General features: G+C 41.6%; 1 protein-coding gene across 32 annotated transcripts in view; it reads left to right on the top strand.

Annotated features, from left to right (window-relative positions):
• The window catches only part of Plekha5 (pleckstrin homology domain containing A5), a 164,287-nt gene that overhangs the window by 82,979 nt on the left and 53,671 nt on the right, over positions 1-27,637 (top strand). For 13 of the 32 annotated variants that reach the window (XR_009057990.1, XR_009057989.1, XM_057784255.1 and 10 more), the window contains 7 exons: positions 10,827-10,910; positions 11,590-11,743; positions 12,354-12,458; positions 14,433-14,505; positions 19,002-19,102; positions 22,776-22,891; positions 23,122-23,139. Coding sequence is in view for 30 of the 32 variants with exons in the window: in XM_057784255.1 (XP_057640238.1) it covers positions 10,827-10,910; positions 11,590-11,743; positions 12,354-12,458; positions 14,433-14,505; positions 19,002-19,102; positions 22,776-22,891; positions 23,122-23,139 (651 nt within the window). In the remaining 2 variants the exon portion in view is untranslated. Of the gene's footprint in view, positions 1-10,826; positions 10,911-11,589; positions 11,744-12,353; positions 12,459-14,432; positions 14,506-19,001; positions 19,103-21,348; positions 21,417-22,733; positions 22,892-23,121; positions 23,140-27,637 lie in introns of those variants that run through there. The other 19 variants (XM_057784212.1, XM_057784159.1, XM_057784353.1 and 16 more) reach the window with 4 other exon arrangements.

The following is a 27,637-nucleotide window of genomic DNA, read 5'->3' as shown; positions in this document are numbered from 1 at the left end:
GCACCCGGTGCCACGCAGGTACCCAACGCAGAGGGTTTGCATATCCTAATACTTATAAACTGTTAGAGTCATGTGAATATGTTTATCCTGTTTGCACATGATTTGGCCATTTTAAGAAATCAGTGTCAGAAATGCCTTCCTCTTTGTTTGTCCTTAACTTCCAGCTATGTTAATATATCATAGACATGATTTACTTTAAGGCCAAGATTTTTTTTTTTTAAACAAATCAGTTTACCTTAATTTTTTAACCTACTTAGATGAGAAGTTGGGTACACCCACCTCAGAATTAGATAAATAATTCTTCAAATATTCTTTTGGAAAATATAGACAATACTGATGAATAATGTTTAAAATTTTCAGTGTAGCTTAAATTAACACTTAGTTCAAATTTCCTTTGTTTCTCTAATCTGGGGCTGTTTCTGTGATGTGATTCAAAGTAGGAATCCTTACTAACCTAAACTTTAAGAACAAAATGCTAGCAGAAAATTTTATATTAGAAACAGTGGTTTTTTTTCTACTGGAAGAAGTTTTAGGAACATAAGTTGTTGAGGCCAACAAATGTGACTTTAAGAATTTACTCTTACTTGAAATACCAATTCAAATTTCTTTGAATTACAATATAAATGTATTTCATTGGAAAGCGTGGTATAAGAAAGTTATATTGTCTGAGCCTCCTTTCATTTTTGAAAGGCTCTTTTACTACAATTTCTTTGCTTTGCTTTATGGATACATTGTTTATGTTGTGCATATTGGAGCTTTTAAGTCTTCCTAGTGACTTTTATGGCATTAAGCTTTTTATGAAGGTTCAGCGGCAGTTTTGATTCCAACTTAAGAATAGAAGATTTATATGAGGAAAGGGCAATAATTCCTAATAAGTATTTTTGTCTCAATTTTATATAACAAATAGGAATGATTTATTATATGTGTTTTTATATGAATAATTATTTTTGGCATTATGTAAGATTTCAAATTTAAGGACTAGGTTGCCACCTTACGACTTGCAGTGTAGCGTATTTTACTTACATATTTGGAAGCATAGAAATGGGGCTTCATGTTCGTTTTATTGAACTTGACAGCGTTGATTCACAGTTTTTCCCTGAAGTTGCTGAGTTTTCAGCTTCTACCTAGGACTTAGCCCAAAGCTAGAAAATTTAAGAAGCGCTGTGTATGGAAAAGTCATGGGTATTTCTAGTCCCTTTAAAAATTTATCATGAATTCACCTAAAATATTTGAACGGGTTTTTAAGTCTCTGTTTTAAACCAAAGCAGTGTGTTGCCATGGTATGGTGCCTCGGAACAGATGAGGCACACACAGCTCAGACAAAGACGGTTTTGAGGCATTATGACATCAGAGGTCACTGGCTGCCACCAAAGTTCAAGTGAGAAGGGTCTGCTGTAACTTCTTTTTGAATGAACAGGAAATTAAATCTGACAGAAGGATGGTAAGCATAGCTGTAGGGAGATGACTCGCTGTGGACCTGTAAGATTCCCTGGCTCTATAGTAGAAGGCAGTTATACTTGGAAAGACGCTGCTGTGGTAACTCAGATGGCTGTCTCAGCCCTTTTCAGGCTTCCACTCTATATTTCGTTCTCTTGTGGTAAGCAGAACAAAACATTGGGCATAATAGATGCTTGAACACATGTCAGCATGAATAACTAAAGTTACGAAGCAAGTTAAGAGAGAAAAGAATCTCTGTATTCGAGAGATCCCATCTTACTGCAAAGGTCCAAGCCTGACCCTCAGACCTAGCCTTGTAGGAGTCAGTGTCTCCAGACTCAGGGCCCACACTTCTGCCCTCGTGGATGGTTGTCCCCACTCTACTCATCTCTGAGAGGAAGTGGGCCTCACTCAGCTCTTGCCCTGGGCACCCTGCGGCAATTGATTGGTGACTAAACTGGACCGTAAGTCTGGGTAAACTTTACTCTGCTGCCCATATTTTGTCTATAGCTCTGTTACTTTTTGTTCTTATGTGTTTGCTTGCGTTTGAGGCTGTGTTGCAGGGCTCACTTGAATGGATGAAAAGCATTTGCAGTACAAAGAATGATGCATCCTTTCGAAAGGAAGTTGATCTTGTTTCACATGGGCATTATTTGACTTATGCTCATGAGAAAATTGTTTCAATACAGATCGTGTAGTTTTCTAAAAATAAGTAAACACTGTGAAGTGAAAAATAAGTAAGTTAAGACGCTGGAGAGTTGGCTCAGTGGTTGAGAGCACCTGCTGCTCTTCTGGGGGACGCAGGTTCAGTTATCCACATCTACATGGCACCTCACAGCCATCTATAACTCCAGTTCCAAGGTGTGCAACTCCCCTTTTTGACCTCCTCAGGAACTGCATGTACACGGTACACTTAAATATTTGCCGACAAAAACCATGCACATGAAATTTAAAAATAAAATATTTAAAAAAGACTAGTAAATTAAATCATTAACGTTTTTCTATTTGAATTGTATGGTTTACTTGGCTCTCAAGTTTGACTCTTAAGAATGCTTCCTTCCCAACAAAACAGTTGGGGTGCTTTAGACTATGTGGTTAGTGTGTAGGGTAGAGGTGGGTTCCGTGTCTAGATTAAACTGTGTGGTTAGTGTGTAGGGTAGAGGTGGGTTCGTGTCTAGATTAAACTGTGTGGTTAGTGTGTAGGGTAGAGGTGGGTTCCGTGTCTAGATTAAACTGTGTGGTTAGTGTGTAGGGTAGAGGTGGGTTCGTGTCTAGATTAAACTGTGTGGTTAGTGTGTAGGGTAGAGGTGGGTTCGTGTCTAGATTAAACTGTGTGGTTAGTGTGTAGGGTAGAGGTGGGTTCGTGTCTAGATTAAACTGTGTGGTTAGTGTGTAGGGTAGAGGTGGGTTCGTGTCTAGATTAAACTGTGTGGTTAGTGTGTAGGGTAGAGGTGGGTTCGTGTCTAGAGTGACAGCCTAAGAACTAAGGCTTGAACTTGGTTTTTCTCTAGTTTGCTGTTTGCTTCCTTCCCAGTGGTACAGTAAATGTCTATTTAATTGATGTTACTAAGGACTATTACTAATTAGCATTCATTAGGGAGTGGTAGAGTTGTCTGAATTCATGAAATTATAGGTTATATACTTTTAAATGCCACACTCTTGCTTTTAAATGACAAATGGAATATTGTTGTATGTTTCTAGTTGAGGTTCTAAGTTTTGTGACAATACTTTTTGTACAAATTTCTTTGCCATTTTTTAAATAGTCCTTTAAACCACTGTAATATACCCCGTAATCATTTTTATTCTGCTGTGTGGCTTTGTATGAGCTTTTCCACTCTAGGTCAACAATAACTTCTAAGCATAGGCCGTATTCCTTGTCCAGTAAACTGTAGTTGTCTGTGTCATTTTATTTCATGTTACAGATGATGCAGGTAGCCATAATCTTTTAAACCAAGGAAACACCCGGTTGTATTTGTCTTTAGCAACCAATTCTTCTAGCACATTCTAGTTCAGCCACGATTTGGTAAGGCGTACTCATTAATATGACTTGATGCTACCGGACACTCTATTCTTCCAATTATATGTTGTTATTTTTCTTTGGTGCACATTTTACATGAAGAAGTAGTTACATTGATGTAGATTAAATAGCTTTCTAAAATGTCTCAGGATCAGAAAAACAATGTGTTTGTAACAGACACAGAAATGCATTTGGTAATTTGCAATGGAAACTTAAGAAGTAGATAAGCTGCTCTGTGTATGTGCAGCCCCTGACTCCAGCACCAGCACCGCCCACTTTCCCAGGATGCACAGCTGCAGTGCACCAGTGCCTGAGGTGGTGTAGGCTGTCTTCTCTCAGGGGATGAGTTCTACCCATTACCAGAAACACCATGGCTTCAGTTTTTTATACTTGGCAAACAATTACCCTGTTTTTGTTTTTGGTTTTTTTGTTTGGTTTTGATTTTGTTTTTTTCTGGTTTTTCAAGACAGAGTTTCTCTGTAGCTTTGGAGCCTGTCCTGGAACTAGCTCTTGTAGACCACGCTGGCCTCGAACTCACAGAGATCCGCCTGCCTCTGCCTCCTGAGTGCCAGAGTTAAAGGGTACGTCACTATAACCTGGCCATCATAAATTTTTATGCATATCTTAAATTCATATTTCTATCTTGACCGTACAATGCTAGCTATTCTTTTCATTAAGACAAGCATCCTAGCCAGATAGTAATAACACACAGCTTTAATCCCAGCACTGGGGAGGCAGAAGCAGACAGATCTCTGAGTTCGAGGACAGCCAGGCCTACCCAGAGAAACTCTGTCTGGGGTGTAAGGGTAGACATCCTAAGTTGCACTCATAACCAATTGTCTATGGGTAAAGGGATGGGTTGGAATTATTTTAGTCTTTTTTTTTGCCTTTAATTTACCAAGTGGTCCGAGTTATAACGCTGTCGTGACGCTCAGGTGAATGTGACAGGAACATTTTGTCTTTAACTAGCATAGTGCTAATTGAATTATTCTTGAGTTACCTCAGAATTATTTAAAATCTATTGCAAGTGTTTCTTTTTATAGGTATATGTAATGTAAATGCTATTTTTATTTTTAAGAGCTTTTTCAGGGGGCAGTTTATACTCTCCCTGGGGTGTGTGCTCTCGGGTTCTGCACTGCTGTTCTAGTCTGTAAGGAGACTTTCAGCCTTCTGCTTGGCTCCTTGCAGCCGGCTCACGTTTTCCCACCCAGCTTTAAGCCCCTTTCCTGGGTTAGGCCGAACCAGATTTTCAGTTCCTGTTGGTGTGACGCATGCCTTGGTGGCATGTGTGCGGTGTGGCACCTCTGATAGGAGAATGTGACGTAACGTTTCTACATCTGCTGTGCTGATGATTTTCATTGGAACAGCTGACTAAGAGAACAAAATGGCTACAAAGCTTGAGAGCATAGCAAGACGGGAAGGCATTGAGTTTAAATTAGATGGGAATTGGAGGTTTCGTGATAGCTTCAGACTGACGTGCTGCTGTGGTGAGGCTGGCGGCAGGGCCTGGAGGAACCCTAGCAAATCCCCGGGGGAAGGGACCGACTTGTGAGCAAATTGTGCTGCTGCCTGCCCTGGGTGCCATTGCAGCAGACGGTGAGGGCAGGACCACAGGGCAGGGGAAGCTGTAGAAAGGATGTGGCCGTCTGAGGGTGGACGCGGCGGGTGGGTCAGCCTGTGCAGTGTAACTCACGACCCCACTTCAGAGGGACTCTGAGGACTGTCAAGCGCAGGTCCCCAGTACAGCAAGACAGCAGTGCTGTCACCGTGAGAGCTGCCACCAGTGACCGCTGTGCCCTGCTGGGAAAGAGCCGAGTGAGGTTCTCACACACTTGGTCTCCCTCCTCTCTCCCAAGATGTCAGAGGTGATCTGTTTCCTAAATGTGGGGAGAAGAGTGGGAAATAAAGGGTTAACCCCCAAGGAGGTCTGCATGGCAGGTAAATGAATCCCTGAGGCTAAGCGCCTGTCTGGAAGCTTAGAGCTGAATTAAAGGCTAGTGGCCTTTGGAACTGCTGTGGGGAGAGGAAATGAGGATTTGCTTCGTGTGTTTCTAAACAGTTACATACTTCACTTTGCTAACTGTGTGGTTGCTTTCCCACATAAGCCAGGCCAAAGAATTGGATTTTTCAAGAAAGTCAGGGTGTTTCTTTCTTTTCTGTTCTGTTCCTAAAATTTTGAGTTTAATTGTAGGCCCAGTGTCTTATGCCAGCTTATTTTTAGTCTGTAAATAAGTTGGTAAAACAGTGATTGTGGTGGACAGATTTCAAAATAATATTTCCCTCCTGTTTGTTAATGAAAATAAATAGCTTGCTATATAAAGCATTAGTGAATTTTCCACTTAATAATATAAACATTGTCTTGAGCCAGTGTTGAATTCATGAATTTAATAACTAACTAGCTGCTACAGGCATGGTTTTAAAGCTAATCACGTTTGATTGTCAGTGATGGTGGTATGAGTTCTACTGATAAACATCTCTCTAACTTCAGAGCAAGCCAGAGAATGTAACTGCCTTGTGGTGTCTTGTGTAACAGCCTTGAGCTGTCAACTAAACTTGAACAGCATATGGGCTCTGGTGCTCTTTCTGCCACATAGACGTGTGTACAAAATGGGCTGCACGCACACGTCTGGGCTGCTGGCTGCAGGCTTCTGCCCTTCCTGGGAGGAGCACAGCGGCTTCCACGGTTCCCCAGGCCTCTGCCTCCTGCTCTCACAGTCGCAGGTATGTGGTGACCTGTGGGTCAGGCTCTCGGAGCAACGCGATGCTGGCTTTGCTAGTGGTTGCCAGAAGAGTTAGCAGGCTGCAGCTGCCAAGCCTCACCGTGCAGTCCTGTTTTGCTTTCACTAAATCAAATCCTTTCTCTCTCGCTTGAGATGATTCATAGATCATGTGGACTCACATCTTAGCTTAACGAGACCAACAAGATCTTTGGGGCAGTTTTCTAAAACATGAACTTTTTTTTTTTCTTAATGGTTGTATTTCCAGCTTTGTTGCCAGTTACATTAAAACACTACCGCCCAAAAAGCTTATAGTCTATCATTACAAAGATCACATTAGCTGTTATTGGCAGCGTAGTAGCCGTGGTTTCACTATCTGCTGCAGTCACTGAGGTTAGCCACATACTGTAGTTTGGATGCTGGGTGTCCCTCAGAGGCCCATTTAGGCTTGGTTCCTAGAGTCGCCCTATTGGGAGGCAGTGGGAGGTAGGACCTTTCAGGAGGTCCTTAGGTCATTGAGAGCATGCTTCCACAAAGGGACCCTGCTGGGCCCTGCAGCCCGGGGAGTAGAGCTTGCTCAGCAGGGTTCTCACCATGAATGTCCTGCCTGAAAGGCTCTAAGCATTGGAAGCAGTCAGTTAATTAGTTGAATCACCAATGTTTTCTCTTAATTAACAATCTGAGATAGTTTGTTATAGTCACAGAATCAGACTAGCACACTGTGAAATAAATTGTTTTTCTCAAGACAACAAAAGCAAATGATTCTACAGGGAACTTAGAGTACTAAGAAGAGCCAGAATATAGTTATTGGCCAAAATATTAAAACATTTTTGAGACCATAGGCACAGCATCAAGAAATCTTTTGTTGTGATTAAATCATCTTTCTGACCTTCCCAAAGCTTCCCAAAGGATGGAACTGGCCAGCTTGCCTTTTCTTCCCTCAGAGAGCGTGCAGTAGTTACAGTCTGCTAGCGGGAGTCTTGTCTTTACCCCACACGGAAAGCTGCTGTGTCCAAGAAAGGCTTGCACTTGGCTTCTCCTCCCGAGATACCACAGTGTAGTCTCGTTGATTTGATTTTCTCCGTATGGGTTACGGATTAGCCATTAGGCTTGATTGGACTGTGTGGGCTTATGACAGTGCCGTTATTGCTGCTGCTGCTGCTGCTGCTGCTGCTGCTGCTGAGTTAGGCATGGACTTTGCTCTATTTGCCTGACAGAACTCTAGAGAAGAAAGGCTGTGGCGCATTGCCTAACCCGAAAAGTGAATGCCAAGAAAAACTGCACTCTGGACTGTTACGGTCTGTATACATGGTACAGGGACACTGTAGTCAGTTTGAGCCTAATATGGTACCCACGTAAAAAGGACAAGGTAAACAATAAGGATGAAGTCCTGGGGATTGAACCTCGGGACCTCATGCAGGCTAGACACCCCTCCTGTAAAATTCTGTCTTTTAATTTGGGAAATGGTCTTAACCCATACATACTTGATTCAAAGAAGTCATTATGTACTAACTTGTGTAGCGTTTATATCTGCTCCTCTTGGTTGGTTTCTATACTGTGCTGTGTGGCCCTCACTTGCTAACAGGCTTTAGAACAAGGATTTTCATTTGTCAGTGGTCTGAAGGGTGAGAGTGTTCTTTCAGTAATTCTGGCTTGTATCATTTTAGAAACTAGAAATTTGCTGAGCAGTGGTGGTGCACACCTTTATTTCCAGCACTTGGGAAACAAAGGAGGCAGATCTCGGAGTTTAAGGCCAGCCTGGTTGGTCTTCAGAATGAGTTCTAGGACACCTAGGATAGTTACACAAAGAAACCATGTCGTGAAAAACTGAGAGAAAGAAAAAGGAAACAAGAAATTCAGCATGCAGTTATTAGGAGAAAAAACTTTATCTCATTTTATAATTTTATTAGAGTTTATAACTGAAGTATATGATTTTCTTATAGGAATGTCCATGTTATTCTGTTGTGTCTAGAGAAATGCAGGATAGTGAAGAAATGCTTCCCACTTAGTGGAGCTCACTATCAAAGGCTGTGGTGGTGCAAGGCAGGCTTCCCTCCCTAGGCACAGGGGCCTTTCAGGGCTGCTTTGATGTGGACCACTCTCCTGCACATGATAACATTTTTAGCATACTGTAGACTCCACCTACACCCAGCAGATTCCAGTGACAGTTCCCAGCATGCAGAAGATGTCTTCTATTAAATAGACACACGCACGCACGCACGCTGCCGCCCATGACCACCCTCCCACCCTTCCACCCCGATCTTGTTCTACAAATAGAGATGTTCTAGAGGGAAAGAGGAGAGTAGGAAGCACCTGCCATTGTCGTCTTTAAGTGCAGCTTTCCAACCTTGCTGCAGTGAATTTCAAGATGAGGGAACTCACTAGTTCCCTGGCTATAAGTGTGTTTTTTTTTTCAAGTCTCTCTCTTTTTTTTTTTTTTTTTAGTGTAAGGCTTTTGCTGGTTGGTTGGTAATTTCACATAGCACCTCATCACACCCCGCTCCCAGTCCTCCCAGGCCTTTCCCTCCCCACCTTATGACTCCCACACACACAAAAGAGAGAGGGAGAGAGAGAAGAGGGAAGTTCAATTTGTGTTGCCCATATATACTCAATGGAACATGGTCAAACTCCCAGTGGCCAGCCCCTTAAAGAAAACTGAGTCCCTCATCAGAAACTATCAACTGTGGAAAGCTATACTTCAGCATCTTTGTCAAAATTTAAGAGTTTCTGTCTAGTCTCTTACTTTTGAGGGGCATGGGTAGAGTGAGGTGGGGCAGGGGTTGTCACAGAAGTGTTCTGTGTCCTTCTTTTGCAATTGTGAGTCAAGACCTGAGTTTTATCCCCTTTTGCAAGACTTCTCTTAGAAACACAAATTTACATTAAAGAAAAAAAACAGAAAAAATATATCTTTTCCTCTTTCTCTTTTCATTCATGGAGAGTACCAAATCTCTTGACAAGTTTAGTTTTGTTTTTGAGTGGTACCTCCAGCTCAAGCCGAAAGCTTGGAACATGCTAAGCATATGTTCCACTCCCGAGCTTCAGCAGCAGCCCAGAATCTAAATGTATGGAGTCTGAGAAAAAGGCTGGGTGCTGAAAGCATTTGTTCTGTGTGCATGAGGACCCGAGTTCCCATAGCATGGCACACACAAATTCTGGGTGTGGCATAGCATGCCGATAACCCCAACTTTGGGAGGCAGAGAAAGACAGATTCCAAGAGATTGCAGGGCAGCCAGCCAGCCTAAGAGCAGGCTTCTGGTTCAGAGAGACTGTGTCTACATAGTAAAGTCAAAAGCAATAGAGCAAGACGCTAGAAGTCCTACATGCATACTCATGTCCATGCACGCACACGTGTACACACACACAGTCAGGCTGTGACAAGTCCAGAGTTTGTGGAGAAAATGGGTTAAAAGCAATAGTGACACAGGAATAAGGGTGAAATCTCATGGAGCTGACAATCCAGTCTTCTACGTTAGGAAAGGCAGAGACTGCTATAATAGTTTTGCCTTTGAAAGAGAATACAGTTTGCTTGAGGAAGTGGGCATTGTTGGGTGGGCTTCAGCATATGAGTTACTGGTAGGTGTCAGAGTGATTGTCTAGAACGAAACATGAAGTTGTATCATTAGGTATGGTGTGTTTCCTAAATACCCCATGAACTAGAAGTAACTGGTGGGTATTGCGTGCGTGCAGATGTTTGTCTTATCAGTTTTGGTGGCTGTGTCTGCTAGATGCAGTTTTCTGCATTCATAGGGGTTTTCCACACACTAAAAAAGTGTTTTTCCACATATTTAGAAACAAAGTGTGTGTAAGCAAACACAAGATTTGTGCTGTGCTCAGTTCATTCTCTAATGTATGAAGCTCCTTGGATGACATTGCCAGACACATATTACAGTAGAACCAAGGATATTCTTGGTCTGATTTTGAGCCTTTGGAAGTAAAATCAAGACCAAAGCAAACCTGGTGAGCTGTGGGAAAGAATGGCAAATACAGTATGAACATGTGGTTTGCAGAGAAGCAGGAGACACATTTGGTAGAACCGAGGAGAGGAATCTTTATCTTCTCTGCCTCTCTGCAATCTGGATTGGTTACCCCTGCTTTGTACCAAAGACAATGTTCAAGAGCCATAGCTGGAGACCAATTCCCTCTCACAAGGCCAAGTGGGCACCCATTAAAGAATTCTGTATATTAACACAGAAGGGTGTAAGGGAGGGTGACGCTGGTGCGTGTGACCAGAATGTAATATATACATATGTAAAGCTGTTAAAGAATAAGTTGATTTAAACATATGCTTTATTCTTAGCTTTATGAGAGCATAGTGCACTGATGCCCCTGCGGTGTTTGCTCTCTGAAATGTGCCAAACTTGGGCCCGAATTAAAGGAGACTGACGGATGCTCATTCTTTGTGTTTGTGGCTCATCTGAGAAATATAAGACACGATGGTAGCTGGCCTGGTCAGCAGCACTTTGTTTATGAAGTATTGAGGTCTCAGACTTGGTGGTGCTGTGTCTGTGCTCTGCACTCACCGCGGCACACCGCAGTAAGCCTGTGTTTGCTCAGTGTCAGAGTTTTAATGTAGGTGCTTTGCTGTAAACTATTAGAGCAATGTTTATGATTATAGAAGTATCCCACATAATTCATTTTTTCTTTTATTCTTTCAGCCACAATGAAAGGAAAGTGACCTGCAAGCATCCAGTCACAGGACAGCCATCCCAGGATAACTGTATCTTTGTTGTGAACGACCAGTAAGTGAAGAGTATCATGGCATGCTGTCCTTGGAGTGGGGTTCCGTGGGATTGCTGTGACCCATATATGATACACGTATGACCCAGCGCAGTTAACAGCTTTCTTTATCTGGACATATGCAGTCAGATATATCAGTGTAAGCTGTTTACTATTGAGAAACATGATCTCACTTTTTTTCTGAGGAATGTAATTTTAGAAGCTCTTTCTTGAGAACTTAAATTCTGGCTCTCAGTTCTGGAGCTCGGGATGCCAGGTAAAGAAATCTGCAAACTTGGTCTCTATCGACTTTTTTTTTTTTTTTTTGGACACATCTCCCCCACCATTTCCTACATTATATACCATAAAACTGCTCAGCTATTAGTTATTTATAACATCAGAATCGTTAACATTGTAATTTGTATGTGTGCACGTGCAGATGCATGGAATTGAGACCAGCCTTGTGTGTGCCAATCACATGGCTCAAACCCTTGCATTGATTTTTTTTTTAATTTTTCAATTGGATGACCAAGACTATCTGCACTAATGCTTATTTAGATATAGTTCTAATTTATGATGAGCTAGAAGTAGAAGTGTTGGTTTAAAGTGGTGATAGCGTGAAGTATAACTTTACGGTAACTACTATTGAAAAGCAGGCCGCCTTTATAACTTGGGGAGGCCTTGCTTTGGCGCTCTTTACAGGGACAGCAGGCTGCAGCATGGGTGTCTTTTCAGGACTGTTGCGGCCATGACATCTGAAGAAAAGAAGGAGCGACCCATAAGTATGATAAATGAAGCTTCCAATTACACCATGGCTTCAGACTATGCTGTGCATCCCATGAGCCCTGTGGGCAGAGTAAGTGAATCTGCTTAGTGTTAATTTGTTAGAAGTATTGGTTTGTAGCTGTTGCTACTACTCATTGTAGACTTAAAATTGGAATTAGAGAATGATAATTACATTTTTATTATTGCATGGTACTAATTATAATAGTAGTAATGGCATAAAAAATAGCTTCAAATATAGATTAACAAAATTTTAGAGGCCTGCATATCTTGTACCTACTGAGTGGAGATATTCAGTAATTTTGTAAACAATGTGAAATGGGCCTTCTGTTCAATCAACTAAACTTTTATATATTCTTTATTTTTGTAAGTATAAATTTACCATCTGTATTTCATATTTAACTGTTTTTTGAAATTCATTTTTCTGTATCATAAGAAATATTTCAAATTATTAAATTTTGAATCAACTAAACTTTTAAGGGCAAAATTAATGTCGTAACCTAGAAATTAAATTTCTTTGTGTACCGTTCTTATACTTGAAATAAGCCTGCAAAAGTAGAATTATAATTTTTTCCTCCAAATATCAGAGAAATCTGGAAAAAGATGAAAATTATAAAAGTAGAGAAAACCTTAAAGCTCCAACCCTTAATACTATATGTTCTGCCCTGCTTTCTCCTGTTTAGACGTCACGGACTTCCAAAAAGGTTCATAATTTTGGAAAAAGGTCCAATTCAATTAAAAGGAATCCTAACGCCCCTGTGGTGAGGCGCGGCTGGCTGTATAAGCAGGTACTTATCTTCTCTCGGATAGGGTTAAAGTGCTACTGTCTGGGAAGCTGGTGACTAAGGGTTTTTATAAATGAGGGATTCGTTTTTACTGTTTTGAAGCTGTGTTTCCTGTGGGTTTCAGACAGTGACTACCAGTAACTGAGATGACACCCAGCATGAAATCTGTTACCTGCCTTTCACTCTCTCTTATCCCGGGCAGTCATACGAGTTACCTGACCTGGTCATTGGCACATCTCATAGATGTTTAAATGTCTCATTAGAGTACCCGAAACATTTGGTTATCCCATGGCCACTGAATCTAAAAGCACCTTAAACTAGGCTCGCAGCCCATGCCTGTAATCCCAGTATTCGGAAGGCACCGGCAAGGCAAACAAGTTCAAGGCCACATTGGGCTCAATTCCAAACTCAAAGAAAAGTTTTTTTAATTACATCAGTGGCTTAGTGATCTTGAAGATCCATTTCTTTATAGTCAGTGATTGACTTCTGGTGGCCCTAATAACATTTACTCATTCAAACACATAGCACATTCGCTGTACAGTACTCCTGAGAGGCTGCTTCCCCGAGAACCAACCTGAAGTCCATGCTCAAGCATCTCTGCATATCGAGTTTGTAAGAGGGACTCCATGTTCATCTTACCTGCTGCCTGTAACCCGCAGATATTTAAGTAGCTTGACACCGTTAGACCCACTGGCGGCCAATGGCCCCTCAGTAAGACAGCTGCAGATCTTGTTCTCATTCCCACGGTTGGACCTTATGGCACAGTGTTACTAGTGTGAATGTTTAGCAGTGGATATGTGACTTTAAATTTTTTGTGGCTCCCCTGTCTGACCCAAAGAAAGATCCAAAGGACAAGCATGTCCCCTGGGCTTCTGATTCCTCCTCCATTTTAAAGATAACATTTTATATTTAGGATGTTTTTTTTTTTCTACCCATATTTTATCTCTATCATTTTAAGATCACTGTTAGATTAGCAAGAAATATATTAAGAAGTATCAATGCAGGCATCTAAACTGTTGTCTAGCATTTTGAGGGCATCCAGTGTTCCCAGCGTTCTTATTGAGTGTGGGAAAGTACTTTTCATTAAGAATGTGATCTCATTTGAAGCTGGTAGTTTTATGAAGTAGATCACTTAGCATTAGCTAAAGGGACGCAGTCTCTTGCAGAATGAGCAAAACCTAACCATAGATGGAAGAATATTTACTCACTAAATTTATCTACTAAGGTTTTTCATTCTTGTTCATTTTAATCATCTTACCCTTCAAATCATTTTTTTTTATTTTATTTATTTATTTATTTTTTGGTTTTTCGAGACAGGGTTTCTCTGTGACTTTGGAGCCTGTCCTGGAACTAGCTCTGTAGACCAGGCTGGTCTCGAACTCACAGAGATCCGCCTCCTCTGCCTCCCAAGTGCTGGGATTAAAGGCGTGCGCCACCATCACCTGGCCCTTCAAATAATTTCAATGCACATGTTTTTGCTTCTTGTTGACGATTAACATGTTTATTAAACCTGGTTAGCAGAGTGAGTCTGTACACCATTTCATGCCTCCCTTATTCTCGCCTCACAAGCTCATGTGTTCAGAAGAGTGAGTTCCAGGTGGTGTCGGCCTACTCTTTTTCATACGACAGCACCACTCTTCAGAGAACAGTCAGCTTACGACCATCTTAATTAACATAATACAAGTCCCTGAAATTTTTCCTTAGTCAGAATATAAAAATTTTATTTATTTATGAAGGACCATGTGACTTTCATACATATAAGCATTGTGATCAAATCAAGGGCAGCATGTCTGCATTCTCAAATATCCATCCTTTCTCTGTGGTAGAAATATTCTTTCTGGCCTTTTGAAACATGCTAGAGTTACCTGGCAATGCAAGTAACAGATCAGAACTTTTTGATAGGCCTTTTAATTAGGTTGTGTTACATGCATATCAAAATGTATATCAGAAGTATCTTCAATCTGTTGTTTAATGCAGGACAGTACCGGCATGAAGCTGTGGAAGAAACGCTGGTTTGTGCTTTCTGACCTTTGCCTGTTTTATTACAGAGGTGAGTTCATCAGCTGCTGAGTATCTTAGTCCATAACTGCAGTGTGTACTAAGCAGTAGCTGTGTCCTAAAAGACAGGAATACTGTTGCTGTTTACAGATGATGTCGAGAAAACCTTTCTTCACGAAGCCAAGGTTGAGAGTCCCTAGAGTATGGCAGAAGGCAGAGCAGGGCTGTAAGCAGAGTGGAAACAGGGTCTCGCAGTGTAAACCAGCCTAGCCTTGAGATCACAGAGCTCCACCTGCCTCTGCCTCTTGAGTGCTGCCATTACTGGTGTGTGCCACCACACCTGGCTTGAAGGCTGCTGTGATTTTGGTCTGCTTCCTGTATTCTGATTTTGTTTTGTGTGAAGAGCTTAAGAATAGTCCGCCTGTCTTTGAATATGGCACCCAGAGATAAAGCCCTTGATTTGGGTACTTGGTTTTGGAACTGGCATATCACACTGTACCGGAGCTAGCCTGGAACCAGTGAACTTGCCTCAGCCTCCTAGCTTCTGGGATTATAGACATGACCATCACTGCCAGCAATGTTAATTTTGTGAGCTCTAGCTGTGGCTTTATAGACCGCCCATAGCTGTGATTTTATCCAAGTGAGTGTAATGTCAGGAATTATTATAATTGGTTGGAAAATAAAAAAATATGCATTATTGATATAAATGTGTGTGTACATTTATGCATCTATTTGGGTTGCTTGTTTTTGTTCTTTTGAGACAGTCAGTCTAGCTTAGTCCAGGCTACCCTTGAACTTGAACTTCCTTCCTCAGCCAGAGTGCTGAAAAATCAATGATCATTTTCTTCCAACATGAAAAAGGTTATATGAAAGACACAAAGCAGACTCTTAGTATTGGCACTGAAAACCTGCAGGGGTTACTGGGAAAACGCGCTCCTTCATTCTCCTTGATGGATATGAAAGATTCCTTCTGGTTTTTCTCATTAGGAAATTATTAAAACAAGCTCTCATAGTGTATTTTTTTCTCTCACAGTGTTACCTCAAATTCTTGGTTCAAGCAACCCATCCAGCTCCACCTCCCAAATAGCTGGGATGTGGGCAGGCCCGTGCTACCTGTTAGGAATATTCCTAAGAGTCTCACTGCCAACGCAGATTATTCCAATTAGAGCAGATTATCTGGTGTTCCCTTTCTGAATGGCAGCGTAAATAGCCTGTGGGAGGGGTCAGCACTTGGCAGGCTTTCCAGGGGAAGGAGGCTTCCCAGCCCGGTATTACATTCCAGACTCTTCTATAAGGGTAACAGAGATCTGAGGTGATGCTTAGGACCAACATTTTAGGCCTTTTTGGATAAAGGGCCATTGGCTCAAGTCCGGCTATTTCCTGTGGGCATGGGGCGACATGGGGGAGGGGAGAGCTGGGAGTTGGTGAGCTCACGTTCAGCAAGAGTTGTGGCTGGTGTGGCATGCAGTTTACTGTCATCCTGGAGTCCTCAGGCAGCTGCTTTTTGAGGGTGATGAGAAGGCAAGTGGCTAGGAGAAAAAAATACTGTTTTTATTGGCCCTATAAATGGAGCTAGCCATGGGAAGTCATTAACTGTCAGAAGTGCCCTGGTTGTGCAGGTGAGGCTCAGGTGTATCAGATGCAACCAGATTTTATAGTTGGCAGGTGTCCTTGATCCAGGAGAGTTGGTACCAATGATGGAGTCCCAGGAACTGGTGCAGGTGTTAGCATTGTCTGGAGAGCGCTTTGTCTTGGCCCAGACAGCAGAAATGACCTGTAAAATGTGCTTGAAACTGGTTGGGGTTAAAATAGGCTCTGGAGACTGTTAGTTTTTTTGCTAGACCTGATTTTTGATGCAACAGTAGAACTTTTTTTCAGGAACCTGTAGGTATCTGTCACAGCAAAAGGCTATTACTTTTAGGGTACTCCTGAAACCTGTTAAGTCCTGGACTTTGAAGCCCGCTAAAGAGGCACACCTGTCTGTATTTTAGCAGGAAGCTTAACAAATAAAGTAATGAGCTGCCAGTACATTTAGTTATCAAATACCATTAGACAGATCTGAGAGGGATAAATGAGGAGATATGAGGTAGCTTTTTAGCTATGCAGGCACTTTCTCCTAGTCCTTGGAGAACACCAGTCTTAGAAGCAGTGCTTGCCATTAGCTGTTGAATATAAGAAGGTCCAAAGATTTTTCATGTGGGGGGAAGATTTAGTCTCCCTGTCTTGGCGGGATGAGAAGATGGATTGATTCCCTGGGTGAAGCATCCAGGAAGCTAAAGAGGTGGAAGGCCACTTTTTGCTGTGAGTGGCTTTGCCAAACCCAAAGGCAAAGCCTGGAGGCAGAAGGTGTTTTGAAACCATGCATTTTCTTGGAGTAGCTATTGGGTGCTGTGGAAGCTGGCATGTCTCTGTGTTAGAAGCTCTTTTGTTAAATGCCATACTCTCAGATCTGTAGAGGCATTTGAGAGTTTGCTGCTTCTGAGTCTGGCTGGCAACTCCTCCTCCTCCTTCCCAGCATTCCCTTAGCTTCATTCTTCAGCTCCTAATGATATTCTGCCTCGCTATAGGCCGGTCAGCTTTCTTATCTTTGTGAGTGTAAAGTTTTACACCTAATTTACCTTTTATTATAACTAAGGAAAACAATAAGTCTGATTATTTAGTCTTTAACTCAAAAAAAAAAAAAAAAAAAAAAAAACCAGAACGGTGTAATGTTATGTAGCAATAAGGACATCTGGCTACCTAAACAGTCATTTAAAGTTCTTTTGTAATGTTGGGGCATCTGTCTTTTGCCTACAGGCGTAGTATATCTGACAGATGTTTTTGAGAAGCAGGGAATTTTGAACAATTGTCCTACCTTGTTTTGGCAAAGTTTTACAGTCACTTTTTTTTTTTTTTAAACATTCTTCTGGTTCAGTTTGAACAGTAACTGTCAGCAATCAAGGCAAGGGCAGTTTCTTTGCCCAAATGATTAGCTTTTGCCATAAAGAAAGCAAACTCCATACAGAGGTTCTTCAATGCCCATCATCATTTTTTGAAGCAGATTGGTGCTGTCAGGAGCAGACATGTCTCACTGTCATGAAAAACTTTAGGTTATTAAATACTTTAAATGCCATATTTTGTAGGTCTTTGAAGTGTTTGAAGACCATATATATCTATCTAAATATATCTGTTTAGCCTTGAAAACATACCTAATATGACTACAAGTTTGATTAGTATTGATAACTATAGATTTGATTACTGGAGATGAGTAACCTGTTTTTAAATTATGCATTACATTTTTAAATGAGTTGCATAAACACAATACCCCAAACAAGAGTAGAAACATACATATAATATAACAAAAATGACTTTAAATTTGTATTAATTAACCAAAATTCGTACCAATGTAAAACATTTTGAGATTAGCAGTTGTTTTTTTAGGATAAAGTCGATTCAATAATCTATCCATTTTAGACTTATTATTGATTATATCAGCCAATAGCTCAGGCTTGTGTTTAGCTAGCTTTTATAACTTAAATTAATCCATATTTTTTATCTACACTCTGCCACAAGGCAATACTTTTTTTTTTTAAACAAGGCAAGTTCAAGATAAGATAAAAAGTAGAATATTTCTCTTATTTTGCCAAATACAAATGGACTGAATATTGTAACTAATTCTTACTTGATAACTGTCTTTGGTGTGTGTGTATAATTTTACTATATTAAGGTTAAAACCTTCCTTTTTAAGTAGACAAAAAGAGGGAAATGCTGTGGAACAATCTCTGTACACTGTAAATAGGTGTTGCTCTTATTGTTAATAAAACGCTGATTGGCCTATAACGAGATAGGATTTGGGGGCAGAGAGAATGATGGGAAGAAGGGTGGAGATGGAGAGGTTGTAAGGCAGGCGCAGAGGAAGCAACCTGGGAAGTTCACAGATGAGGTAAATGAGCCTTGGGACGGCACATAGGTTACTAGAAATGGGTTGATTTAAGTTGTATAGAGCTGGCTGGAGACAAGCCTAAGCTATCAGCTCATTATTTATAGTTAATAAGTCTCTGTGTGGTTGTTTGGGAAGCATCTGGTGTGACAGAAAAGTCCACCTACACATGAGCTTATCAGCTAAATGCATGGCTTCATGAACTCGTCTGGCGGATCCATAAAGGTGACAATGTATCAGGTTTCTCAGACATCTCCAGACAACGAGCTCTGTGTGGGAGATGAGTGTTCAGGTGTTTTCCTCAGCGTGGTTTATGTGCTTGCTTTATAGATCCGCTGCTCAATACGCCAGCCTCTCTGTGTCTTGGCTACTAGTAAAGGCAAACCTGAAGCCCCATAGCTTTTAATTTATGCACGTTCTATCTCATATTGGAAATACTTTTTCATGTCAACATATCTTCTTAACATATCTCTGTACATATTTCCACCTCTGAGTGCCAGTCCAGGGAGGATGGGAAACAACATGAACTACTAGAACTGGGGGGAGGGGTGGATGTGTGAGGATGACAGGGCAAGTGGCGAAATTCCCAAAGAACAGAAATTCTAATGAAACACTTACCTTGTGTTTAGATGAGAAGGAAGAGGGGATTCTGGGAAGCATCCTGCTACCTAGTTTTCAGATAGCCATGCTTACCTCTGAGGACCACATCAATCGCAAGTATGCATTTAAGGTAAGGAAAGGAGCATGGTGTGTTACCCTGTGAAACTAGCAAACAGTTGCTGGGGCTGGAGAGATGGCTCGGCTGTTAAAGGCTAGGCTCATAACAAGGGGGGGGGGGGACGGAGAGGGAGAGAAAGAAAGAAAAAAATAGGGATAATTAGAACAGATGCTGAGCCATAAACTATTGTAAAGGAAGATCTTCCTGGTAGTAATGTTTACATTTAAAGTGTATTGGTGGTGGCTCACAATTGTCTGTAACTCCAGTCCCAAGGGACTTAACACCCTTTTCTGGCATAGACATACATGCAGGCAAAATGCTTATGCACATAAAATAAAATAAAAAAATAAAAAAAAAAGCTTATTGGTTAGTGATGGTACAGTCATGCCAGCGAATACTGTCATTGTAGGAAGTGCGTGCTAACATAGTTCAGGCTGTGTTTTCAAATGTTTCTCTACGGAACAATCATGGCAGAGCAAACACGATGGAGGACTATGGCTAGATAAGCTAGTGGGCATTGTTCTCTCAGTTACTATTTGAATTTCGTCAGATGGGAAGAGCCTTGGAGAAGGGTCTCTTCATGGCATATTTGCAGATTTGTACATGAGTCTCAAAGACAATTTCAAGTGCATAATGCTCATCGCCCAACTTTAGTGGCCAGCCACCTGGGTCCCCGCGGAAGCCATCACTCACCCACTCATCTTGTGCTATTGCTGCTGTGAAAGTACACCTTAATGCTGATTCGGTGGCGAACTTTTGTTTTACAAAAAACCACATTCTTTGCTTTAAGGTTATGGTTAAAATAAATTTCAGAGGTGACCCGTCTTGGGTTTGAGGTTTGTTTTTTTTTTCCCCTGGTTATATATACTTTTAATAATCATGACAAATTTTAATGTGGAAATTTTGTTTTAAGAGTAAAGGTGCAGGGGCTAGACAGATTGCTCAGAGGTTAAGAGCATTGGCAACTATTCTAGAGGTCCTGGTTTCAATTCCCAGCAACTGCATGGTGGCCAAAACCATCTATAGCCTTCTTCTGGTGTACAGACATGCATGCAGACAGAACACATTATACATAATAAATAAGAAAATAAATCTTTTTTAAAAAAAGAATAAAGCTACAAATGACAAAATACACTATTTATCAATGAAAATGCTTGTGCCTTTCCAAAATGCATATAATTTTAAACTTCATATTATTAACTGTAAAGCTAAAAGTAGAGGAAGGCTTAAGCAGGATGAGAAGGTGGGCTAGAGCAAGGCCTGAGTGTGAGGGAGTAGCCTCAAGTGTGAGTCAACTAGCCCAGCAAGCTAGTGTATAGAGCGTGGCAGCATGAGGAGCAATTGAATAAAATTGGGACCTGGAAGTGTACCTCAGTGGCAAAGCGTCTCCTGTGCATAAGGCCCTAGTTCAGTTTCCAGCATCTCAAAAGCACTGAATACAGGTGACTTCAAATAAGACCTTTCTAAGTCCATGTCTAGAACTGTAGTGTTCACATTGACTTGGCCATAAGCTTAAATTTTTCATCTGCTAGTAAATTAAGCAAATGTTTATTGAAATTTTTCTCTTTGAGGGACATTTTATCTGTACTCTTAGATTCCTTAAAAAACAAAACAAAAGGGGCTGGAGAGATGGCTCAGGGGTTAAGAACATTGACTGCTCTTCCCGAGGACCCGGGTTCAATTCCCAGCACCCACATGGCAGCTCACAACTGTCTGAAAATCCAGTTCCGGGGGATCTGACACCTTCCCACCAATGCACATAAAATAAAGCTAAATAAACCATAAAAAAAAAACAAAAAAAAAAAAACTGCAGTGTGAAAAGAAAAGGCAGGCTAGAGAGACGTCTCAGCTGTTAAAGGGTAGGCTCACAGCCACAAAGAAAAGCATTCTGCAGGGCTAGAGGAAGGCTCCGCAGTTGAACGCACACAGGACTTGGATGTGGTTCCCAGCACCCACATGGCAGATTACAAGATCTGTATCTTCAGTGCAGGGGATCCAATGCCCTCTTCTGGCCTGTGAGGATGCTGCTTGCATGTAACACACAGACATGCACACAAGCAAAACAGTGCCACATAAGAACTTAAAAAGTAATAGTAATAAAAATCAGTTAAAGAATGTTTTTTAAAAATCTACAAAGTTAAAGTAGCTCAGAAGTGGCCACAAGGGTCTGGTATAGTTTCTCTATAACTATTAGTTTAGTTTTGGTTTTCTTTTGCCTGTAACAATAGTAATTATTCTTTTAACTTCTCTTTTGTGGTGTTTCCCCTAAATTTTGAGCTACTGTATGACCGCATTTGTTGACTTTGAGTCTGCTCTTATCGGCATGGTAAGTAGGAACTCCCCAGTTCCTGAACTAGTACATGGTGGGGTGGCTGTGTGCATGGTCTGGCTTCTGTTGTCTCTGGGTGGGGACAGGATCTTCCCACCACTGATCATAGATATGGGCAGTGTTACCAAAACCCACTCCTAAGAGTCCAGTGACTGCTGATCATTTCGGCACCAGAGCACTTGAACTGTGTCTTGGGCTACTTTAGCAGTTACCTCTGACCTCACTGTGGAGATCTGTTAGTTAGGACATTGCAGTGACCACTGCTTATTGGCTATATGTGTATTGTAAATATTCTAAAGATGTTAAGCCGGTTTGCTCTAGGGGAGAAAGTAGATACAAGACGTTGGCGGGAAGGGTGTGATTCTAGATGTAGAGGCCTAGTTTACTACTTAGCAATCAGCTGCTTAACCGACTCCTCCCCTCACTTGGGCTGCAGTGGCCTTTCTTTCTTCATTCGACCAAGTCTTCAGGTGTCTAATGAGAAGTGACCAGAGGGTTTCTAAGTGGAACTTGCTACTGTTCCCTCATCCCACAGCTTACCTGCTGTGTTTTGCCATGGCTGTGCAGTGACTTCCCGCAGTAGTGATCTCGCCAGTGTCCTTACGCAGTTTTCCTCCCGGTTTTCTGATAAAGGTGCACCATAGACGAAGACCCCAGTGGGCATTTTCCTCCTCTCAAACTGCAGGTGTTTGCAGTTTTGTAACTTGGAAACCTGGAAAGAGAACCTAGAAAGAAATGCCATTGAAGTCATTTATGCATACATGCCTGTACGCCATCTCTAAAAGGCGTAAACAGCATTGCTTTTACAAAATAAAGACATTGCTACCGAGAAGCAAGAATGCTTGCATGGGCTTTCCCGTTTTGTTGCTCCTCTCTCTCTAAAGTACACCCCACCTTTGTGTTATTTTGTTTTGTCTTTTGAGACTGGGTTTCCATTCTGTCCTAGAACTCACCATGTTGACCAGGCTGGCCTAAGAGTCACGCCTCAGCCTTCCAAATGCCATGCCTAGCTAGAAATATTATCCTTGAATGGGAAGATATTGGCTGCACCGAATTAAAATGGTTGGAGTTGAGTGAGTGGAACAGACCCCACAGGTGTATTTTGAACATGATTTCTAGAACACATGTTTTTGTAGCTTTGAGGTATAGGCAGTTGAAGAAACATTCAAAGGATAATTAATGTTGTAGCTGCTGGGGTCAGTATGTATGTTCTTTCTTAAGTCATGTCTGTGTCTTATGTAGAAGACAAGTCTACTTTCTCTAAAATTTTGTAGTAATGATAGATACAGAGCCGCTTTCCCCTCTCTTTTTCAGAATTGCATGTCATGATCAAGTGCTGGTGTCGTTTCCACTCAGGCAGCCCATCCGAACATGCGGACCTATTATTTCTGCACTGACACAGGGAAGGAGATGGAGCTGTGGATGAAGGCCATGTTAGATGCTGCCCTGGTGCAGACAGAGCCTGTGAAAAGGTACAGCTTTGCAGGGAAGCTGCAGCGGCCCCGCCCCCGTGATAGTCCTTCCCTGCCAATGCCATTGTCACCATGCATGGGTTTCTCTTGGCCTCTTTCACGGCCTTTGTCGGTGAAGACCCCACCTGCACTTTCATTTCGCCTTTTTTCTTGCCTCATTTTCATCTGTCAGTGTGCATGGGTTACTCTAGAATCCTAACATTCAACCTGAATGTTCTTTCTTCTTACAGAATTACCTTTAATTTCCGGTGAGTACATCTTCTTATTACCTTAAAGCTATACAGATTTGTGCGCTTCGTGGAAGAATTTTTTTTTAAGAGCCTAAATCATAGACGTTAATTTCATGCAGTTAATTTTATTGTGTTCTTATATTGTATTGGTATTTGGGCAATAAATAACAATAAAAAAATTTTGATAAGTTTTATTTTTTTACTATTTTCTGGCTAATTCTGATTATTTTATTATTAATAACTCCAGAAAATAGTTCATAGAACGTTTAAATTATTTCTAAATATGTCTACTACTTGATGAGTTGAGGCTTTCCTTTAAAACTGTAGTACTCAGATTCCTTGCTAAAACTGATCCTAGACTTGTTTGTGTTTTCTTCTCTGCTTGAAGATAATGGGTCATATTAATATTTCCCATTATACTGAGAATCAGCATACCAGACATGGTGGCATGCACATGTATGTGCACATGCATGCGCTACGGTGTTCTTGTGGAGGCAAGAGGACAGCTTCAGGAGTCACTGCTCTTCCTTTCGGTGCATGGGTCCCAGTGACCACACTTAGCATCCACCCACTGAGTTGTCGCTGGCCCATTGCACACATATAATCTAGGCATTCATAGGCATAAGAGTCTCGCTCAAAGCCCGCCTGGGCTGCATCACAAAATCCTGTTTTAAAAAGAAGCAGACCTAATCAAAGAAAATTTGTGTCTCAAACTGCAAAAATAGAGGTTGAATGGATAGGCTTTTCTTTCTTTTTCCCCCAGAGACAGGGTTTCTCTATGTAGTCCTAGCTGTTCTGGAACTTGATCTGTGGACCAAACTGGCCTTGAACTCACAGATCTACCTGCCTCTGCCTGCCAATTGTTGGGGAATATGCTCCTTAAAACTTGCTATTATTTTAAGGTTTATAGTTTAATTAAACTTTCCAGTCAATGATAATTAAATTCGCATCTTATATAAGAAAACTGCTAGTGTGTAAATTTAAAGGGATATGTGTGTGTGTGTGTGTGTGTCTGTCTGTCTGTCTCCCACTTAGAGACCAAGCCCCATGATGCATACTACTTCAGTGTGCGTTTTAGTAGTCTTTTGGCATGTTGTTTGAAAGACTGAATTGAGGCTTTATTAGATATTTGTACTTTTTTTTTCCACATAGCTCCTCAAGTCCTGGAATTTTTTATGCAGACCAAAGATAAAGATTCCCCTGCCTCAATCTCCCAAGTGCCAGCATAAAAGGCTTCTAGGAATTTTTTAAAATATAGAAATTAGAGTATTTTATTTTCAAGTAGTTTCTATACTCCATGTTATACTTTTTGCAGTTTCTACTTACCTCCATTTTCTTTTGTTGAATTTACTAGTAACAACTGGAACCAAGCATGGTGGTGCACCCCTGTAATCCCAGCCCTAGAGGGTGTGAGAGATGGTTTATTGAGAGCAGCGCCAGCTACTTTTTCGGGGAACTCAGGCTTGATTCCCAGTAGCCACACAGAGGGAGGTTCCCAGTCATCTGTGACTCGAGTTTGAGTCATTTGTTTGTGACCCCATAATGGTTTGCAGGCAGTTTTGTTACTGAAGTTTGTCCCTGAGCCCAGCCGGGAGGTGTCAGCCACTGTCAGTCACTGTCACACCACAGTGTAGCACACCTTCTTCTACGCTGAGCTGTTGGCTCCATTATATTTAGACATTCAAGATTGAAAGCATCTTATTTTGATAGTTAATTTCATAAATCCAGTGAGATGTTTTGTTTGCTTGAAGTAAAAGTAATGGGGTTTCTTTGCTTTGTGACTCCGGTACTTAAAACAATTAACCAGAGCACATCAGCTAAGAGATAAAGCAGCCTGGAGGGGGAAGGCAGAGTTGTGCTGGATACCAAACCTAAGTCCTTGTATGTTAGGTGAGTACTCAACCACTAAGCTACATCCACTACCGAGCCCTGCAAGGCTTGGGTCTAACAACCTGCAAGACTGGGGTGACTAGGAAATAAAGGAAAGGCAAACACATACAGAAAAGATGGGGTCCAGTGGACCATGCGCACTCATGACACCAGCTTCCGAAACAACTTAGAACTGCAGCATGCTTGTAAGACTTGCAGGCAAAACACCCATAATTTTTTTTAAAAGGTAAAAGAAACACACTGAGTTTGTATACTCCAAATGTGCCTGGTGCCCACAGAGTCCACAAGGAAGGTATCAGACCCCTGGAACAAGAATTAGGCAGTTGTGAGCTTCCATGTTGGTGTGGGGCGTTGTATCTGGGTCCTTGGCAAGAGCCACAAGTGCTCTTAACCACTGAGCCATCTCCTTCTAGCCCCCTCGGTGTTTTTACTTTGTGTGTTTGTATGCTAGGCATCCAGCCCGTGGTCTCTCTCATGCCAGGCAAGCACACCATCTCTGTCACTAAACTATACCTCCAACCCTGCATTTTTATTGTCAGTTGACATACAGTAATTACACATGTTGCTATAGTATAGATAGTAATTATATATGGGACATTTCACATGCATACACTGCAGTATCAGACTGGGGTAATTAGCACAGATGTCATCTCAGACTTTGATCATTTCCTTTTGCTAGGGCATTAAAAAAATCCATACTAGTTATTTTGAAAAAATCATTACCAACCATAGTTGCCTTACAATGCTGTTAAGATAGAAAAATGTCTCCTCCTATTCTGCTGTACCTGCTATCTAATCCTCTCTCTCCGCTCACCCCTTCCCTGCCCCTCCCTGGCTGTGGAACTACTTTTCTGGTTTTGGGGCTTTTTTTTTTTTTTTTTTTTTTGAGGTCAATATTTCTAGATTCTGCATGTAAATGTGAGGCTATGATCTTTATGTATCTGGATCAGGCATATTTCACTAACATAATGAACTCTGGGATATTCATATGGCCGCATTTTATGTGCGTGTGAGTGTTAGAAATTCTATATCCATCCATTGATATATACATTATATTTCTTGACTTTTGTGAAGATTGTTGTGCTGTAATAAGCATGTAAGTGCAGGAATCTCCTCACCATACTGACTGGATGGGTTCCCAGGAGCAGGATGGCTGGGTCATAATGCATTTCTCTCTTCCTTTCTCTTTTTCTTCCTTTCTTTCTTTTTTCCTTAGTTTTAATGTTTTGAGTCACTGTCTCATATAGCCCAGGCTGACCTCAAACTCAGCATAGAAAAGAATGACCTTAAGCTCCGGTCCTCCCGACTGCACTGGGGTTGAGGTGTGTATTCCCACACCTGTCTTCAGGTAGCAGCTCTGTTTCTTGGTTTGGAAGAACCCCTATAGTAGTACCCTTTGTCTTAATGGCCAGAGAGGTTTCCTATGTCTTTGCTGTTATGGCTTAAGTACCACTTTCTTAAGTCAGGGGCATTTCTCCTGGTTTATGTTCTCATAGTTTTTTGAGTCAGTTTTGTTCCATTTAAGGAAGCATCATACAGCCTTACTTTTCTCCAGTGATAAACCTTTGGCAAAAATACTACAGTTCTAGCCTAAAACAGTAGCTGCAGTTAACTGGACTTAGTTTTACAGTTTTTAAGATACTCAGCGTTCATTGTAAAACAACCTCTCCCTGCAGTCGTCAGTAAATGTTTGCTGTCAATTTCTTAGTGGTTTCCTCTTTGAAGGGAAGAAGCCCCACAGCCTATCTTTGTAGACTGCCTTGTGACTGCTGCTAGGTCTGATTTGGAAGCAGTGGTTCGTGTGTGACTTGTATGTATGCAGTGAGTGACTTCACTCTTGCTAGAGCCCCTTGCTAGAGTGTCTGTACAATCTACGTTTCTTCACTAAGAGTTGAATGTAGGTACATACGTGTGAATATGTATGTTTTCCACACATCCCGGAAGTTAACAATAGTACCACCATTGGGATCTCACAGTAGCACCAGGTGTGCTGAAATGCAGGAGGCAGGCCAGTTCTGTGAGTTCTTGCTGAATGAGGTGATCTTGGTAACTTCCTGCAGGTTCACACACAGTTGACAAAACATTTTCTTCTCGGGCACATGGATTCCACAGAACTGCTCGATGAGCTAGAAAAGCAACGGCAGTAGGGCCCTGCCAGCTGCTGTTGGGTTCTCATAACCACCCTCTGACATTGCTGAGAGTCTGGGTTTACCAAAGAGGAAACAGAGGGAGTGTAAGCTGCTGTACCCTGCCCAAAGAAGTAAAGATACCCACTGAAGATGGGCATGCTGGTACACACCTTAATCCCAGGCAGAAGCAGGCAGATCACTGGGAGCTCTACCCAACCAGGCCTACACAGTGAGATCCTGCTATTTGTTTGTTTGTTTATTTAAGAAAAAGATGCCCACTGAGCATCAGCGACTTGACTGATGGCTCCTAACCCTTGCTGTCTGGGTCTGGGGTGTGGCACCTGTGATGCCAGCGGCCATGGCACTTGAGGATCCCTGTAAGCTTGAGGCCAACCTGGGCTACTCAGTGACTTCTCTCCAGAAAACAAAGCCGCACACAGGTCCTCTTGTGTACAAACAAGAGTTAGTCATACAGTTCAGCTGTTTGATGGCATCAG

This window comes from Chionomys nivalis, chromosome 1 (genome assembly GCF_950005125.1).
Source record: "Chionomys nivalis chromosome 1, mChiNiv1.1, whole genome shotgun sequence".
Taxonomy (NCBI): domain Eukaryota; kingdom Metazoa; phylum Chordata; class Mammalia; order Rodentia; family Cricetidae; genus Chionomys; species Chionomys nivalis.
This window is presented reverse-complemented; position numbering and strand designations above follow the sequence as displayed.